The following is a 19,777-nucleotide window of genomic DNA, read 5'->3' on the forward strand; positions in this document are numbered from 1 at the left end:
GCAATAACAATCAAACAAGTACATGGGTATGTGTTTTTATTTATATTTACCATTCAATATCGCAATCGCTGCTGTCAGTCCTATAGTAGAACATGACAGCGCTGCATGTTTTGGAACTATACAGGCTTACATGCCACGTGACCACCCCGCTAGCGAGATCAAAGAGTGTCGCAACTCTTACTATCTCTATGGCTCTGGCTGTGTCTCCATAGTTCCATCTTTTATGAAGAAGCTGTAACACATGTTACATGGCAAATAATCTTCTGGATCTGCATGTTCTGAAGGCTGTCTGTAGGTTACTATCTCTGTCTTGTCCCTTCTGCAACACCTCAACCTTGTGAAAGTAATTGCCTTTCCTGCGAAGTTGCTCTAGTATTTGGCGACGTTTCTTTGACGTTGGTGGAAGACATTTAGCTAGGGCCACTTCTTTTTCATCACAATGTTTACACTGTAGATGCTGTGCCATTTTACTTTGTGGTTTTTTGCAGTATACACAGTAATGTTGCCTGTCCCACTTTCGTTTTTCTCCCTTGACACAGAATTTTACAGTAACCTGTGACATACCCTCATTTTCATCCATATTGTCAGCACTGCAATCAGGGTCCGTGGCAATGTTGTCTGTGTTGCTGAGCTCCTTATCTACATCAGTAAAGTGTTTGGTAGCTGAAGTTGTGTCAGCTTCACTGATTCTCAGTTTACCAGATTTCTTCTTGAAAGGTAACTTTGTGTTACAACCTTGAAAGCTGTTTTCATCTTCTGAGGAATCTAACTGTTATGGCTGTCACCGGCACCCTCGTGTGTGTGGATGTAATTGATTGTGCTTGATCTGAGATGCAAAGCAGGCTGTCCCATTCCGTGCTCTGGATTGGATGGACAAGAGAAGTCCCGCCCAGTTCCTGGAGGAGGACGCTGATTGGTATGGCATACCACCTCTACCTGTGCTGAATGAAGGCCACCTCCTGCTTAAATAGCCTGATTGATTGCAGCCCAGTGCAGCTGGACCTGGAAGAACCAGGTGAGAAAGTGGACATATGTTGTATGGGAAAAAACATTTAAAACACTTAAAATATTCCATTCACATTATATTTACATATGCATTTCATGGAGGACTAGGCTCTTAAGAAAAAGAGATGTTGGATTTTCTCCATCTGGTTCAGAGGCATTTTTAGATTAGATTATTCATCATTTAGCTGTATAACCATATCAGTTTCTATCAATGATGTAAATGAAAAAGTTGAAAATTAACAGCAAAAAAAAAAAACATGAATAATCCTGTCTAAAAATATGTTATGGCTTATTTTACCAGTTCAAGGTACTGTATGTGCAGGGGCGGAGCTCAAAATTCTGGGCCCTGTAGAAAGGCATTTTCTATGGGCCCCTCCCTGCATCGACAGCTATTAATTCTAGCATCTTTTTGGGCCCTCGGTACTCAGTCCCCTTTTTCCCCCCAGTCCGACGCCCCTGGGTATGTGTGCTGCAATAATCATGCTTTGTAGTTGCCATCTTTTTTCACAGCAGATGCCTTGAATCTGTTGATAGTTTGTCATAATTGCATGTCTCAATCTGTCTATTTATTTCCCCAAAACTCACAAGACGTCATGATTTATTTATTTAAAAGACATCAGGGTTTAAAAAAAAAAAAATCTGCTTAAGTGCTATCAACTTTTCATTAGGGGCTGAGCCCCCCCAAAGGATCCTAGAATCGCCCCTGAGAACAAACTGGAACTTTCCTGCATATGGTCTGGGAGTGTGAACAGGTGCATGAGGTTTGGAATAAAACAACATCAATAATATCTAATGTGATAGGATGTCGAATTCCTACTGACCTGATTGTTTTGTTACTTAATGACGAGTCTAAATTACACCTGCTTGGGAGACAGAAGAAAATTTGGCTAGCTGGTTCAACCGCAACCAAGAAAATGATAGCTCAGCGCTGGCTCCTCCCACCCACTCACTTTGTATAAAACAGTGGTTGGCGTATTTTTTAGACATAGTTATGCTTGAGCTCTCTACAGCAAGGATTACTATAGATCTATGGAAAAACGTAGCAGCACAAGTATCAGTCCTAATGACCTCAGCATCACAAGAATTAGATGAGAGCGACTAGGCAAGGTGTGATTTCTGTTTTTGTTTATTGTTTATTCGTTTGTTTATCTTTCCTCGAGATTGCAGAGTGTGGGAGAGGGTTGTTCTTGTTCAATTGTGTTTGTCTGTTCTGTATGTTTAAAAATATAAAAACAATATATTGAACAAAAAATGTATCTTAAAAACAAATTAACTCATGGGCCACATCAACTAAGGTGTTGGGCCGCAACATCTAATTTAGATCTTCAAGTAGGGAGATCAACTTTACAGGAAATATAATTGAATAGTAAAATCAATGAAAATAATTCTTCGGGTTGCAGTGGAGGAATCTGGACCTCTGTATTGCTAAAACCATTGCTACAGCCCTGATTAGCTTGAATACTTTATCAAGAAAAAAATTTAAAAAAATGTTTAGTTGCAACTTCTCAAATCTGAGAATTGCATTTCTTTTTCTTGATTCCTTTAGACTTTCCACCGTTTCAATTGTTCAGTCACTTACATACAGTATATTGTATACAATCACAACGGATTGAATAAACAGTGACATGTTTCAGATGAATGCAGCACTTACAAAATAAATAGCATCAGCAATTCAGCAGAAATAAAGCAAAAAGTAAAGACCAAGACTCAATTACTTAGAAACAAATGTAGCCTTTTATTGGAATGTTGCAAGGCATTAAATACACAAATCCCGTTCTTTTAATAATTTGGCATTTAATAATAAAAAACTTAGTCTAACAATACTGGTCTGACCGTCGTTCTTATTCAGTTTCATCTTTATAACCTCAGTAAGTCCTCTCTTCTCTTTAACTGCATCAGAGGTGGACTCCTGACATTGTGTGAAGTGAAAGCAGATGTGAAATAAATGTACTGTATGAAGAATTAAAGGGGAGACAGCAATGACATGTGGGAGAAAACACCTACTCAAACTCAAGAAAATAATGCGTATCAAAGCTGCATCATCTGTTGCTGATCCTGGTATCTATTCTTTTTTTTTACCCCTGATTTCCCAGATTTTACATATAAAAAACTTTTGTATGAAATATAAACAAGCTCTTACCGTGATACACAGACAATGTGCATTTGAAGCTGGGAAAAAAATGCAGAAAATAAAAAGGAGACAATAATATGTTCTAAACTTGTTAAATGATCTCAGCAGTCATTGGATCTTTGCCTGGACTCAAGTTTTATAAACATCAATAATATGTTCTGGTGTCAGGTAAATCACTATCAATGTTTTTATAATCATGCTAGACCTCCACCAATACCATTTTTTATAATTATCATCACCGCTCACTGCATGTTGCAACAGATCCAGCAATGCTCTTAAAACAGTTTTGGCTTACAAACCATTTTCCCTCATTTTAAAAAAAAAAAAAAAAAAAAAAAAAGAAGAAATATAGGAACATTCACAATAAATTTTCCAGCCGGTCTGTGTTTGGTCTGGTCATCTTTTTTTTTCTCCTTTGTGTATTCTGGATCGCCTTCTTGTCCCACACATCCATAGCTAAACAAGTAATTAAAAAGCACAGAAGCCCCACCGTCCCCCACCTCCTGAGCCTGTCCTTTACACAGCCCAACTTCAGCACCCCAACCCGCCACTGTTACACTTCGAAGGTCCAGAGTTAAGACATGACTCCAAACACAGGGTTGTGGCGACAGATGCTCGGCCCGATCTCTTCGTAGTCTTTTTTGGTGTGACAAACCTGGTAGAACTCAGGCTGTGGAAGCACAAATGAAGATGAAGGTGAGTACACACATACACCTACATAACAAGGCAAAAAAACAGAACACATCATTAAAAAAGGTGCATATATTTACATATCTATTATCTGCAGGTAATGTGTTGTTTTCTTTGTTCCGGCATGATGTTTTTTTAAAATTTATTTTAAACAAACTGCCGTTGCTGCTGTTGGGGAAAGTTGCACTTTCTTTGCGCCAAAGGATTTTCTCTGGTGGATCTTCTACCAGACGGCAGATGTTTATGGAAAGCATATGTAAAAGCTTTTAAAGGGTAACTTTGGTATTTTTTCAATCTGGACCCTATTTTCCCAAGTTTTTGTTATGATGGGAACAACAATCTTTGAAATTGCTTCAGTATTAAGAAAAACCGCTGCAGTCGGCAGTGTTTCTTAAAAAAACTGCTGTAACTTTAATGCGCCAGAGCACACCTTCAGTTTCTGTCCACTAAAAGTTCTGTTTTTGCCACTGACAGGCTCAGTTTAAGTGTCTGACAACATTATGAAAGGATCCCTACAGAGATAGAGTTTTAGTTAAAGAGTAAGATGCTTTTTGTTATAATGAAACTGCCCGGGAATCGCCAACGCACCAGACTCCATTTAAACAAACAGTAATTGTGTCATCGTAAAACACACTTCATTCAAAGTCGACAGAAACTAAATAAAACTAAAAGCCATCTTGGTTAGTCTCTCCACTTTTTCAACAATCACCACCCTGGTTTGGTGGAAATAAACCCTTAATTTTCACCCATTTACATGTAAAAAAAAATACTGGCAATACTGGCTCTATACACGCTAAAAGTATTATTTAAATGGAATCTGGTGAGTTTGGCGATGGCGATTTCTGAGCTATTTCATGTTAAACAAAAAGGATCTTACTCTTTAACAAAAAGGTCTTTCTCTGTAGAGATTTCCATAATGTTGTCAGACACTTAGAATAATAATAATCAGAGCCTGTCAGTGGTAAAAACAGCATTTCTAGTGCACGCAATCTGGCGGTGCAAAAATGCCCCAAGTGGTTAGATTACAGCCTTTATTGCTGTTTTGCTCAATACTGGACTCATTTCAAAAACATGTGTTCCCATCAGTCACTTGGACACAAAAGCATGCAATGCATACCATTGGTTTCATACGAAGGTTTCAGACATACTAAAAAATCTCACATACTGTTTTAGCTACTAAATACTATGTTAGTATGGAATTTTGGACGCAGCCAAAGATTAATGGGACTTATACTTCTAGAACCAGTGGCTCCTGAAATAGCTCCTCCCACTTCCCAACTCTATTCTCTATTTCTTTTGTTTCACGACAGCGACCCCTGTCTGTGCCTTTACCAGCGAGAATGATGTTTTTTGTCCACGTAGAGAAAAAATATCTTTACATATGACCATCAAATAATTTCATTTTTAACTGTTTCAATAGACCTCCCATTTATTTCAATGAGACTACTGCGTTGGCACAGCAAAGAAGTTGAACCTGGCTCAATTTTGTTACAACACAATGCACTGCACTGGCCAGTCACACCCATGTTTGTCCTCCTTTCAATATAATACAAACATTTTGAAAATCTAAAAATCACTTTGACATGATTGTTAAGTACAAAATCACTAATGGGTATTTAAGTTAAACTTTAGATAATGAAACTGTAAAACAGAGTTGCAATTAATAAAGTATCTTCATTTGTATGAAAATGTCATGAATGATTATTTCAGGTTCTTAAATATTTACACCAAATGTACAATTTGGGTGGACATATCTACAAATTAAACCACTCAGATGATGATAATGAACTACATTTCTACAAAGAATACAATTTTGGAAGCAGTTAATATAGAGCATAGAGTCTTCTGAGAGACCTGAGAGATACAAAAAACAGCAATTATTCTTATCAGGGACCAATTATATTAAATTTGAACATCAATTAGCCATTTGTGAATCAATGGTCAGAGACATTTGCTCATAGTCATATTTCATGCTGGTAAAATGATCCGCTTTGCACACAAATAACTCATCAAGGGGGGAATATTGAAATGTCGCAACCACCCACACAGCATTAACTTCTGCTCAGTAGGACTAAAATTAAATACACAGCAAATAAGGACTGAACAAAAACGTACTGCATGGCCTTCAATGTAACACAAGATGTAAGCCGTAGTGTTGGTGGTAGGGATGTAACGATACAATCAACTCACGATTCGATACACAATTTAAGTTCACAATACGATTTTCTCACGATTTTTTAAATTAAATGATGAAAAAATATTCCTTTTATTTATATAAACTGTGTAAAAACAACAGATGTGTCCTCTTATCATAACAACAAGCTTGCGGAGCCGGACCAAAATGCATCACTAAGTCCCGGTGTCCATGGTGTCTCACAGGTCAGCTAGGAACCTCTGTGTCTTCAGCTGCAGACTGAACGTTACATCCCAGTGTTGGAATCCTTTCCAGTGAAATACAGACACACTTTACACCGTTTAGCTGTCAGCATTTTAACTAGGGCTGCACGATATGAGGAAAATATGTGATATGCGTTAACCGTAACGACATAACTTGCGATAAATAAACATATTAAAGTGTACTCAGTTCTGCATTACTGCTGCTTTCAGTATTCTGCTAAAATACAAACAACTGTTTGTTGAATTTAAAACAAATGGTAAAGGTAATAATTTCCAAATTTTTTTATTGAATTGAATATAAAAAGGCACCACTAAAAAAAGAGAATGACAGTTAGATTTAAAGTGTTTTCTATTGATATTTTCTTTCAACTAACAACAAAATCTCTGAGTCTCTTTTGAGATGTGTCGCAGCCTTCACGATATGGTTATTGCGGCAGTTGATATTGCGATGACGATAAAAAAATTATATATTGTGTAGCGCTAATTTTAACCGTGTTTAAGCCAGCTAATGTTACTAGCTAAGGGCAAACATTAACCTGCTGTATGTTAACTAGCGTTACGCCGTAGGCGGTTAAGAAAACGTGATTCATTTTTTTATCTCAACCCGTTGTAATCTTTAATCATCTAAATCAATTTTGAACCGATTCACAATGCATCGTTACATCCCTAGTTGGTGAATCTTAAGGTAGATATCCTCCTGTCATAATGTATAACTAATACATGTTGATAAAGCAGTGTGGGTGCATGTTTGAAATACTTACAGTTGATGCTAACATTGATCCACCAAACCACACTGCATATCTCTGCATATGATGAGTGATAACTTGGACATCGATTGGTTTGGGCTGTGGAGGGAGGACAGAGAGAAGAATTGGGGATCGGTAACACTCCACCATCCTGCGAGCTACACTATGGGATGCAATAGTAATGGGATGACATGGGACAGAATGAGGGGGATTTTAAAGACATGACATGGGGGAATCTTAAAACTGTCCACGTTTCACAGATATTATCAACGTATGTTCTATGTAGCAGAGCCAAAATCACAATAACATAGTCTTTCAGGTTGACGATGTAATGCAAGTGTATGTGTCACTAACGATTATTTTCATTGTCGATTAATCTGTCGATTATTTTCTTGATGAATGGATCAGTTGTTTGGTCTATAAAATGTTGTGTTTTCCACAGCTGTTTTGTCCACAACTCAAAGATATTCAGTTTACTGTCACAGAGGAGTAAAGAAACTAGAAAATATATAGATTTAACAAGCTGGAAGCAGAGAATTAATTTAATTAATTTAATAGTTGACAACTAATTGATTCATCTTTGCAGCTCTAAAGACAACCATAGCAGATCTCTAATGGAACCATTTAAAATGTCACACTTAAACATAAAATGCACATGTATGTTTGCATACATACAGTGGGGCAAAAAAGTATTTAGTCAGCCACCAATTGTGCAAGTTCTCCCACTTAAAAAGATGAGAGGCCTGTAATTTTCATCATAGGTACACTTCAACTATGAGAGACAAAATGAGAAAAAAAAAATCCAGAAAATCACATTGTAGGGTTAGGGTTATTTTTAATGAATTTATTTGCAAATTCCTTGGGAAAATAAGTATTTGGTCACCTACAAACAAGCAGGATTTCTGGCTCTCACAGACCTGTAACTTCTTCTTTAAGAGGCTCCTCTGTCCTCCACTCGTTACCTGTATTAATGGCACCTGTTTGAACTTGTTATCAGTATAAAAGACACCTGTCCACAGCCTCAAACAGTCACACTCCAAACTCCACTATGGCCAAGACCAAAGAGCTGTCAAAGGACACCAGAAACAAAATTGTAGACCTGCACCAGGCTGGGAAGACTGAATCTGCAATAGGTAAGCAGCTTGGTGTGAAGAAATCAACTGTGGGAGAAATTATAAGAAAATGGAAGACATACAAGACCACTAATAATCTCCCTCGATCTGGGGCTCCACGCAAGATCTCACCCCATGGGGTCAAAATGATCACAAGAACGGTGAGCAAAAATCCCAGAACCACACGGGGGGGGGGACCTAGTGAATGACCTGCAGAGAGCTGGGACCAAAGTAACAAAGGCTACCATCAGTAACACACTACGCCGCCAGGGACTCAAATCCTGCAGTGCCAGACGTGTCCCCCTGCTTAAGCCAGTACATGTCCAGACCCGTCTGGAGTTTGCTAGAGAGCATTTGGATGATCCAGAAGAGGATTGGGAGAATGACATATGGTCAGCTAAAACCAAAATAGAACTTTTTGGTAAAAACTCAACTTGTAGTGTTTGGAGGGGAAAGAATGCTGAGTTGCATCCAAAGAACACCATACCTACTGTGAAGCATGGGGGTGGAAACATCATGCTTTGGGGCTGTTTTTCTGCAAAGGGACCAGGACGACTGATCCGTGTAAAGGAAAGAATGAATGGGGCCATGTATCGTGAGATTTTGAGTGAAAACCTCCTTCCATCAGCAAGGGCATTGAAGATGAAACATGGCTGGGTCAGCACGACAATGATCCCAAACACACCGCCCGGGCAACGAAGGAGTGGCTTCGTAAGAAGCATTTCAAGGTCCTGGAGTGGCCTAGCCAGTCTCCAGATCTCAACCCCATAGAAAATCTTTGGAGGGAGCTGAAAGTCCGTGTTGCCCAGCGACAGCCCCAAAACATCACTGCTCTAGAGGAGATCTGCATGGAGGAATGGGCCAAAAATACCAGCAACAGTGTGTGAAAACCTTGTGAAACGTTTGACCTGTCATTGCCAACAAAGAGTATATAACAAAGTATTGAGATGAACTTATTTTTATTTTTGTGTTGTTATTTTCCACCATAATTTGCAATTAAATTCATTAAAAATCCTACAATGTGATTTTCTGGATTTTTTTTTCTCATTTTGTCTCTCATAGTTGAAGTGTACCTATGAAGAAAATTACAATTTAAAAATTACATATTAAGTGGGAGAACTTGCACAATTGGTGGCTGACTAAATACTTTTGTGCCCCACTGTACTGAGGGCCCCCTGAACATCCTAAATTCCTAAAATTTGTTTTCATCCATGTCTAGGATATTTTGGGGACGGATTTTCTTTGTTGTAGACAAAAAACTGCTACATAACTTGTGAAAATCTGCATATTTTTCTATTTATTTTCTGGACTCTGATCAGCTACATTCACCGTCTGCTTCTTCCATGCCTGAGGTGGACTTACAGATGCCAGTCAGCTCAGCCTCAGGCTGGATGGCATTTAACATCTCACCACGATCAATCACAGGTACTGCCTTTACAGCGTTAACTGAGCAGGAGGCAGGAGAGACTAACTATACACTTCTTCCCTGAAGGTGAAACATTTTAACTGTATTCCATTTTAAGACTCCTCTGGGTTTATAATGAATACATTTTCTATTGAAAATCAACTAATGCAATGCATATCTTTGCCAACAATAATTGTAGTAAGAAAGGACAAACTTTTAAAGACATGTTCTCTCAGTTTCACTTCTCACACAGTAATTGAGTTTTTTTCGAGCAGTATCGATCTTTACAGCATAGAAATTATAGTATAGTCTCACCTTGAGTTTGCCTCCGCTCAGCTCCTCGCTCATCTTCAGTCGGGCATCAACCGTCCTCTTTAAGTCTCTCTGCAAACGCCGGCCAAAGTCCCTGAACATGGTGGAGCCTCCTGACAAAACAACGTTCTGGGGAAGAAACGGTGATGGGGATTACAAAGCTGCAGAATAAGGAACACATGCGGCTACTGGACAACATTCCACTTTTGTGTGTTAAGTGTGATGGCCACAACTCAGTGATGGGAAATATCACTCGCACTTAGTCCTTTTTTTGTCATTTCAGCCTCTAGTCAGTCAGGAAAAAAAGTACAGCAAGATGGGTATCGTCCAAATTATCAAGACTGACAAAAAGCCCCGACCAGACTTACCAAAGACAAAGCAATTTATCACTTAAAGTGCCCATATTATGAAAAAAAACACTTTTTCTGGGATTTGGGGTGTTCTTTTGTGTCTCTGGTGCTTCCACACGCATACAAACTTTGAAAAAAAAATCCATCCATGCTGTTTTGAGTGACATACGGGTTTCTGAATGTGTCCTGCCATCAGTCTCCAGGTGAGCTGTTCAAAATCGGCACGGCTTGTGACGTCACAAGCCGAAACGAGCTGGCTAACCACAACCGTTAGCTCGTAGCGTTAGCATGCTAACGCTAATGCTAACGCTAGCATGCTACCTCGTTCTCAATAGCAAAGCACTGCTACAACACACACAAGTTCACCATAATCTACAAAAGAACTACTTCCATGTGCGCCCTCATTTAGAAGTCTCCCAGCTAATCCTGCCTTGTAACTGACCGAAGTTGGAGAAACAACCTTTCTTTTACTGTCTATGGAGCTAGCTAGCTGACATGATCTACATCTGAGCTACTGCACATGTGCGAGTGCAATCAAAGATAGTACAGAAGAAGAAGAAAAGAGGTCTCACTCTGTAGCTAAAACAGAGACCAGGTGAAAAGAGGATCTGCAGCAGTGAGAGAGAGCTGTGCAGCACAACAAAAATATGTTTTTTTTTTGAAAATTAAACCATGTAAACCTATTCTGGTACAACCTTAAAATACAATTATGAACCTGAAAATGAGCATAATATGGGCGTTTTAAAACAAATTTGCTAAAATATAAAATTCTCATATGAACAAAAGACAATTCCTTCCTGTATGAAAAAAATAGCCAAGTCACATATAACAGGCCTATGAATCAGTTCACTGACAGGTCTGAATGTTATGTCAGAAATCGTGTGATAATTTCAGCTGTAGTCAAAGCAGGTGTTATTGAATGGTGCAAAGAATTACAGAAATCAGAGCTCATCAATCTGACACCAGACCGTCTTGTGGCTTGTGGATCCTTCAACAAATGTTCACACAGGCTCGTCACAAACAAGCGTGTTGTCACAATGGTGGATGTCCGCTTACCTTATAGAGAGGGCGCCTGACATCAATGGGGCAGTTCTGAATAACCTCGTCCACAACTTCAGAGATAGGTTGGGTGAAGTCAGGGTTGGCAAACTGGGATCGCAAGTAAACAAAGAAAACATGTTATGCTGTGCAGTGAATGACCCAAAGCTATAACAGTAATGATCACACACTAAGATGGGCCTGAGCAATGTGCAACAAAATATCATGGAGGTCAGAGACTTTGTGTATGGAAACAGCTGCCATAAAGGCGCACAACAGTGGAGAGGGGAGATAGCTAAAGGTGGGAAAGATAAATAGATCTGCACAACAAAACAGGGCTAAAAACTAACATTAAAATCCTTTTAACGGGAGCTATTTGGTGTCCAGATCGATTTATTATTTACATGCTATTGTGGTGGAATTGACAAAGGGAAAACTTAGATAAGATCAGATCATTCATAGGTCACAGGTCAGGGGACGAGAATATTTGGCCAGTCTCTAATAACCAAACCTCTTTATGTATGAATGGGTTTGTGTCTCTACAGATTGAGGCAGGCAACTGCATGATAAGGGAATAAGGGGCCTGCCACACTAGCATACATCTCAGAGAGAGATAGACTTAGACTTTGATCGGCAGTGCCCTGACCTCTGGGTGGAAGAAGATCTCAGGCCCCAGGAAGCGCTCGTAGCCCACATCGATGGTGAACTCCTTCTTGCTGATGGAATTGATGCCGGTGTACTGCTTGATCCACTTGGAGCCGTCCGTGTCGTACTTGCTGAATTCTTTGACTAGATCTGGGCACACGTAGCTGAACCGCTCCTGGTGGGCGGAGTAAAGTTGTATAATCAGCTTCAGCATAGCACAGCAAAAAGCAAGCTGACTGTGTGTTAGTAATGCTGGTATATATATATATATATATATATATCACATCAGATATTATTGATGTTGTTTTATTCCAGAACTCATGCACCTGTTCACACTCCCAGACCATATGCAGTAAAGTTCCAGTTTGTTTAGGTTGACAGAACGTGCAATAGGTAGTGGGAATGACTTTAGAGACGTATCTCCAATATGTCCTATGACTAGGGTTGGGTACCGAAACCCGGTTCCACTATGGAACAGGAACAGGACAAGACCCTGTAGCCTGGTGGTGGGGGAGGGAGACAGCCGCCCCAAATTGTCTGCCCTTTCAAACTCCTCCCTGTGTGTCCAGGCCTCTTGGACACCATCCGAGAGAGTTTTCTCCTGTGCAGGACATGCCATAAATCAGGAGAGGTGTTGTATCTCGCCAGAGAAGCAAATATGGTATATTTATATATAATAAAGTTTGAAGGTGGTTGGCATACCAACTCAACAACATTTATTTTGTTGTTACTTGTTATAACTGTTATTTGTTAAATTATTGTAGTTATGTGTTAGGTGACTTAGGTTTACTTATTATATATTTAAGTACTTTAAAACGCTAATATATTGTTCAATTTAAATAATTTTCAATTTAAAAAAACACTCCATAAAAAGCCTTTCTTTTATGTTATTTTTTAGTTTTTCAAGAATCGGTTTAGGAATCGGAATCGTTTTAAAAGTACCGGTTCGGCATCGGAATCGTAAAAATCCAAACGGTACCCAACCCTACCTATGACATATGTTGAAGTGGATCTGCTGGTGATTTGGGTTCTTGGAGCAATGGGAAACGTTGTCCCAAACTGTCTCCCAATTAATTGCATTCCCCTCAGGACTCAGCTCTCGTTCCCATTTCCTTGCTATTGGGAGTTCTCCTATAGATACTTGCAACAGTTTAGCATAGATCTTGGACGCTAATCCTCTCACAGGAAAATCAAACCATTTAATGACTGGGTGCGCCTCAAGACTGTTTCCCCATGGTACTCCATAACATTTTAGGGCTGCATCTTAAGCACAGATACAAGAAGAAGGATGTCCTGGGGACCTCAAAACTAGCTCTTAGGTATGTTGAGTTTTGAAGACCTTTCTCATTGAACAACTGGTTTATAGTATAAATACCTCTGTCACTCCACTGCTTACAAGCAACCAGACATTAAGTGTGTATTGTGCCAAATTGGGGTGTTCAAAAGCCACTTGTTGATGTAGCATAGTTGCTCCTCGACCGGTTTAAAGTTGGTCAATGTGTTGGTGATAATAGGGCCATAGGCTGGCATACACTTTTTTGGACACACACACATGTAAAGGCAAGGTCTTGCAGTCTTAGACTTCCAGTAAGGTTTTGCTCTATTTCTCTCCATGGGACTGCAGATGAGGGGTCCATCCACACTCTGAGGGCCCATAGCTGAAAGGCTCTGTAGTACACTTTAAGGTTGGGGAGGGCCAAGCCTCCCGTGTTTGAGGTACGTTGCAGGGTAGAGTATTTTAGCCTAGGTTGTTTATTATTCCAAATATATTGCCGAATTTAGGTATCAAGTTTCTTCCAGAAATTTATCGGTGGGGGTAAGGGGATCATTGTACTTAAGAAATTCACACAATGAACTATGTTCATTTTAACAACAGCAATGTTGGAGCGTAGTGATGCCGGCAGCGCAGACCAATTGGCCAGATCCCTTTGAACACTACTTAATATAGTTTTATAGTTACCCTGGACAACTCGCTGTAGGGATGCGTGTATGGTGATGCCCAAATATGTAATTTTGCTTTGGGTTGGTATTCTAACACTAATGGTTGATGCCACATGCCTGTTGTTCAATAAAAGAAGATAAGATTTATTCCAGTTAATTTTATAGCCGGAGATTGAGCCAAATTCATTGAAAATCTTAAGAATTTTTGGAATAGAGTCCTCAAGATCAGCAATATACAACAAAATATCATCTGCAAATAATGATATTGAGCTGCTACTGGATTTAATCTGGATATTACAAATTTTATTTTGCCTTATGGCTTGGGCTAACGTTTCAAGAGAGATTGCAAATAGCATGGGGGATAACGGACATCCCTGTCGCGAGCCCAGCTTAATGGGAAACGGCTGAGAGTGCAATCCATTGGTTGAGACTATGGCCGTGGGATTCGCATATAAAGTACGCACCATGTCAATGAATTTGGCCCCCAAACCAAGCCTCTCCATTACTTGCCACAAGTAGTTCCACTCTAGGCCTTTTCCACGTCCACTGATTAAACTGCTGCCGTTGTTAGAGTGCTTTGCAAAAACCTTCCAAGCAGAGAGCCAGGACTTTGGAATAAAGCTTGATATCAGTCCCGATGAGGCTAATTAATAATAAATTAATAATTTTTTAATGCTGATTTAAGTTCCTCTAAGGTTATCGGTTGAACCAGTTCTTCTGCCTCTTCTCGGTCGAAAAGAGGCAAGTTTAGTTCTTTTAGGAACTTCAGGCACTGTGTCAGATCTGGGTTGTAGGAGGACTCATAGAACTTTGAGTAAAAGGATTGAAAAGCGACGCTGATATCCTTAGGATTTGTTGAGATACCTCGGTCTGTGCAGATGCTGTTGATAGTAGCTCTGGATTAGCTTTGTTTTAATTTCAGAGCAAACAATTTGCTTGGTTTACAGCCATTAAAATAGTAATTTTGCCTCAATCTGTGCATTATGAACTCAGCTCTCTTTAGCAGATCATTCAGCTCTGTTCGACTTGTGACATGAAAGAGTTTGTGTAGATTTAGAAAAACAAGTCTTAAAGGAGAATTCAGGCCAATTTTGACGTTAATCTTGATCGCTATAAATATGCGTGTACTTTCGATTGAAATAAACCCGACCTGAATCGGTGCAGGCAACACGGAGAAGCTGCAGCTACGTGTATGAGCTTCCACTGAGCTAAAAGTTGTGTTAATCCATACCTTTGTTGATTTCCTGTTTTCTGGTGAAGTCCACACTAGTCGATTGTCGAACTCTACAATCCAATATTCCAAAATGTATTTTTTCCACAAAAAAACGATTTGCCGTGTTTATGTCCATACTAATGAGAGCAAGGCTGTAAACTGACACCACAGCTGAGCCAGCAGCAGCAGTTCAAAAGTTCAAGAGCTATTGAGCATGCGCATAGGTAACTATAGCAACGGTGGAGACTCAGACAGTGAGCTGAGAGAGAGACGGAGCTTGGAGTTAGATCAGAAGGAATATGAGAAAATGGTTGCTGAGTTTGTGCCTTTCCAAATTGCGGCAACCAAATTAAGAGATATTTGCGCTTGAGCTTTCACCGTCTACCCCTCCGCAACCGGGAGATTTTACAGTTGTGGCTGGTTGCACTTCACTTGATGTGCAAACTCCCTTGCAAACTTTACGTGAGAGAGACTACCATGTTTGCAGTCAACAAAAGCACAAACGGAATGTGTACTGTTATTTTATAAAACCACTGATAACAGCAGGTGTTAGCAATATATTATATAACTGTACAATTTACTTATTCTTACAATTTATTTATTCAACTTTACTTGTACAATATACATATTCTTACTTTTTCCTAATAGAACTGTGCAATTGTTTTTTTTAATTCCTAGTAATGACAATACGAAGTAATACTAGAAATCACAGTATTAGACTCAGAAAATGTCCTCTGCCTCTTTGAATCCCGTGTAACTTCCAGTGGGGTGCCATGCCAAGGCGCTCTCCTCTCAGAACCCACTCTAGAATCACTCGGTAGGCCACAAGTCTGCATTGGCGGGGGGCGCTTTGGTTATTTCACTAACAAAATGGCACATCTATTGCGCCATTCTACAAAAAGCAAATGTACCTAAGCAAGGACAGAGTCACGAAAGCCTGTTGTACTCACTCATTAGACAAATGGCCATCTGGTCCGTCCGGTTTAGGTTGCTTCTTCCAATTTATTTTGGGGACAAAAAACACTTCCAGAAAATCAGATGGGGAAACCTCTCTGTTTGGGCGAAACAATGTCCGTTATCTGGGGACCCATCCAGACCAGGCTGTATGAGATCCCATTCCTTACAGCACAGGCTTTCTTCCTCGGTGGTCATTGCGATACAGTTTCCACAGGAGCACCACCATGTCCCCGCACGTCGTGGCCTTGAAGCAGCAGCCTCTGCCTGCTCCTCTGTTTGTGCCCTTCTCTTGACAAGATCTTGTGACAATAACTCTTCTTCTGGTTCGAAAAGATAACCCCGACCATGAAACTCCAAAAACTCCTCTGTGTGTTCCACATCGGATTGGGATGATCTGAGTTGATATTCTAAAAACACTGACACAAACTCGTTATTATCCCAAAGCTCCGTCTCTCTCTTTCAGCTCACAGTCTGTGAGTCTCCACCGTTGCTATAGTTACCTATGCGCATGCTCAATAGCTCTTGAACTTTTGAACTGCTGCTGCTGGCTGAGCTGTAATGTCAGGTTACAGCCTTGCTCTCATTAGTATGGACATAAACACGGCAAATCATTTTTTTTGTGGAAAAAAATACGTTTTGGAATATTGGATTGTATAAGTTCGACTAGTGTGGACTTCACCAGAAAACAGGAAATCAACAGAGGTATGGATTAACACAATTTGTATGCCTTTCTGTCACAACTACTGCAGCCAGACTCGCTGTGTTCCCTCGGAAGGAATCACTGCACATGGGTAGGCCCTTGTAATGACATTTCTAACATGTTAAGAGGCTAAAAACACATTTAAAACTTGCCGCGACAGTTGCCGTTTTAGCTCAGTGGAAGCTCATACACGTAGCTGCAGCTTCTCCGTGTTGCCTGCACCGATTCAGGTCGGGTTTTTTTCAATCGAAAGTACACGCATATTTATAGCGATCAAGATTAACGTCAAAATTGGCCGGAATTCTCCTTTAAGAAAATGCTCTAACGATTTACAGCGTTCTTCCAACTCCGCTATCCTTGCCTCTCTTTTCCTCTTCAAATTGACCGCGAAGGAGGATGTAAAATCTCTAATAAATCCTTTAGTTGCTTGCCATGTATATGCAGGGTCAGAAACTGAGTTGGTATTAATTGATATAAATTCAGCCAGTTTGGTTCTAAATTATGTATCAAAAGCTGTGTTCTGGAGAAGGGAATTATATCACATATCAACATATTACAACGGAATGTGGTTATCAGCGCATTGTGATCAGACAGAATTGCTGGTTCTATTGCTATCATGGGGAACATTGTCTTAAGCTCACTGGAGCACAACATATAATAATATGATTGTGCATCCTCTAGATATCTGTAAGATGGTGGGATTCCACAACTGCTTTAAACATGTCCGATATGCGTTTTTGGGCTTTCGTGTGATTGACCCGTAATCTATCCTGATTTAAATCAGTACTGCATTCATGTCTCACCCTATGATTAGTGAATATTCGTTGAGAGAGAGCAATTCATTGGTTAGGCGTGGGAAAAAAACTATCATCATATGTAGCCGGTGCATATACCGAAACAAAGGCTATTTTCCTACTCCTTATCGTGTTACATATATAAGATATCCTGCCTGATAAGTCTTTACTGCTTTTGTCTACGGTGAGTGCACATTTCTGCGACAGCAACACGATGGAGCCCTTGGTTTTGGTGTCGTCACTAGATGAGGCAGCAACCTTAAAGTATTTATTTTGTAGACGATTTATATCTCTTTTACGTAAATGTGACTCCTGTATAAGCGCCACGTCTATGTTTTTCCTTCTTAAATAGTCCAGGAATTTAGCTTGTTTGATCGGCCCGTTTAGCCCCCTACTGTTAACTGAAAGGATTGAAAGCTCAGCCATCTTCAAAATTTACACGCATACGTGTCTCGAGTACCCTACCTGATTTTGCTGACAAATCTGTAGCAAAGGGTGAACTGTTAGCTCTGAGCAAGGTGTGAGAAAAAAAAACATAAAAAGTAAAATAATTCCCCTAACCCTCTGAGACTGCAGACCCCCTCCCCTATAAGATGCCTCAAACGCAGTTTGCGCAAAACTCCAGCTCAAAACTCCACTTCCAGTCTTAAGTCACAGGTTAATTGAAACAGGTCTAGTGAATTCTTATGTTAAACATGAACAATATTATAAACACCTTCGAACTATTTCTGGACTAAGCTATGTGAAAAACAGACCAATCTAGTTGGCACAATAAGCAGACGGTCCAGTATCGGTATCGGCTCCAATACTGCCTAAAACACTGGTATCGGAAAGTACTGGAGTTAATGCACCGATCCGATACCATGTAATAAAGCCCTAAAGAAAATCTACGTTAAAGTAGTTTATTTATGTTCTTTTTCCGTTATAACTGACTGTCAAACTGGATAATAGAAGAAAGTTCTGGGGCGTTCATCGTTTGTGTTTGTTCATGTTTCACAAAGAGTTTAACCTGAGCCAGGACGACAACAAAGATAGAAATCATATCACATCCATACAGGGATAGTAGTATACACTTGTTAAAACATAAGTGTGTCATAAAATATATGACACACTGGTATCGGATCGGTACTCGGTATCGGCCGATACGCAAGTTCAGGTATCGGAATCGGTATCGGGAAGCAAAAAATGCTATTGGACCATCTCTAAAGCAGACTATGAGCTGAACAGCCCCTATCCCTCATGTTCTTTCAGTCTATCTTAAATGTTAGCAAACAGACTGTAAACTGACCAGCCAGCATTTATCATGTATTTTCAGTCTGGTTAGGTGTCCCATTAAAAATCGGCTCCGAAACTTACAAACAGCATCCTTAGGATTACCAGCCAGTATTTATCATGTATTTTCATTCTGGTTGTCCCTTTAAAGGTTAGTTACGAAACTTACATAGCGCATCCTCAGGATTCATCATGGTCCCTTTTTTTCAGCCCGATTAAGTGTCCTCAAAAGTATAGATTGTAGACTGAGTAGCCAGCATTCATCATTTCTTACAGTCTGGTTAGATGTCCCTTCAACAGTTAGTTCCAAAACTTACACACAGTGTCCTCCAGTCAAACTCTTTACAGTGGCCCAAATACTGTTAGTCCACAGGTGCTGAGTCCTCAAGTCGCAGCCCTGGCATCAAACGCAAAGTCCCATTGCCGCCCTCCGGTTCCTCGCAGCGCGGGGTGATCCGTGCGTGTAGCGCATCCTCCTCCTCTTCTAATTCCAGCCAGAAAACACTGGCTCCGCGGCTGCAGCGAAGGCGAACTCTCTCCCTCCATGGCTCGCTCCCAGGGCAATGCGGCAGATGAACATGTCCGAGTTGCGTTGTCGGCCGCTGGATTGTAAATGTGACGCAGTCAGATTGGTCCAGTTCACATACCATGATTTCCTGCATCTCAGGTTCTGCCCCGATGTGTTGCTGCGAGGCATTAATTTTAGCCAGTTCTGCGCTGTAGATCACTGATTTAAGCACACTTCTCTCCTAACTTCTAACTCCAAGACCTCCAATCAGTTGCTCCGTTAGCCACCACTCTATTAGCCACCGACATGCTAGCAAATTTCTCTGAATGAGTAGATAGTTTAGGCAACAACAAGACCTGCTTTTTTGTGCCTGCAGGCATTTCGCCGAGTCAACGTGATAACAGACTAAACGATTTGGCGTCGAAGAAAAAGTAATAGACCTGGTTATTTAGTGAAATACGGAGGTGAGTGGCGGAGCTCAGTCTCTTGCAACCATAGCGGGCGCTGGTCACGTGCTTTTCTTGACTTGCATTTTTGGAAATATGTCAGGTCCGTATGTGT

At 40.2% G+C, this 19,777-nt stretch overlaps 1 protein-coding gene across 1 annotated transcript in view; it reads right to left on the reverse strand.

Annotated features, from left to right (window-relative positions):
* Positions 1 to 2,720: 2,720 nt before the first annotated feature.
* LOC144525920 (actin-related protein 3-like) overlaps positions 2,721 to 19,777 on the reverse strand; it is a 35,361-nt gene continuing 18,304 nt past the window's right edge. Inside the window, exons 8-12 of the mRNA XM_078262978.1 lie at positions 11,833 to 12,006; positions 11,205 to 11,297; positions 9,802 to 9,927; positions 6,985 to 7,068; positions 2,721 to 3,806 (exon numbers count right to left, since the gene is read on the reverse strand). Coding sequence (XP_078119104.1) covers positions 3,711 to 3,806; positions 6,985 to 7,068; positions 9,802 to 9,927; positions 11,205 to 11,297; positions 11,833 to 12,006 — 573 coding nt within the window. The 3' untranslated portion in view covers positions 2,721 to 3,710. The remainder of the gene's footprint in view (positions 3,807 to 6,984; positions 7,069 to 9,801; positions 9,928 to 11,204; positions 11,298 to 11,832; positions 12,007 to 19,777) is intronic.

The sequence above is a fragment of the Sander vitreus genome, chromosome 11 (assembly GCF_031162955.1).
Source record: "Sander vitreus isolate 19-12246 chromosome 11, sanVit1, whole genome shotgun sequence".
In the NCBI taxonomy this organism is placed as follows: domain Eukaryota; kingdom Metazoa; phylum Chordata; class Actinopteri; order Perciformes; family Percidae; genus Sander; species Sander vitreus.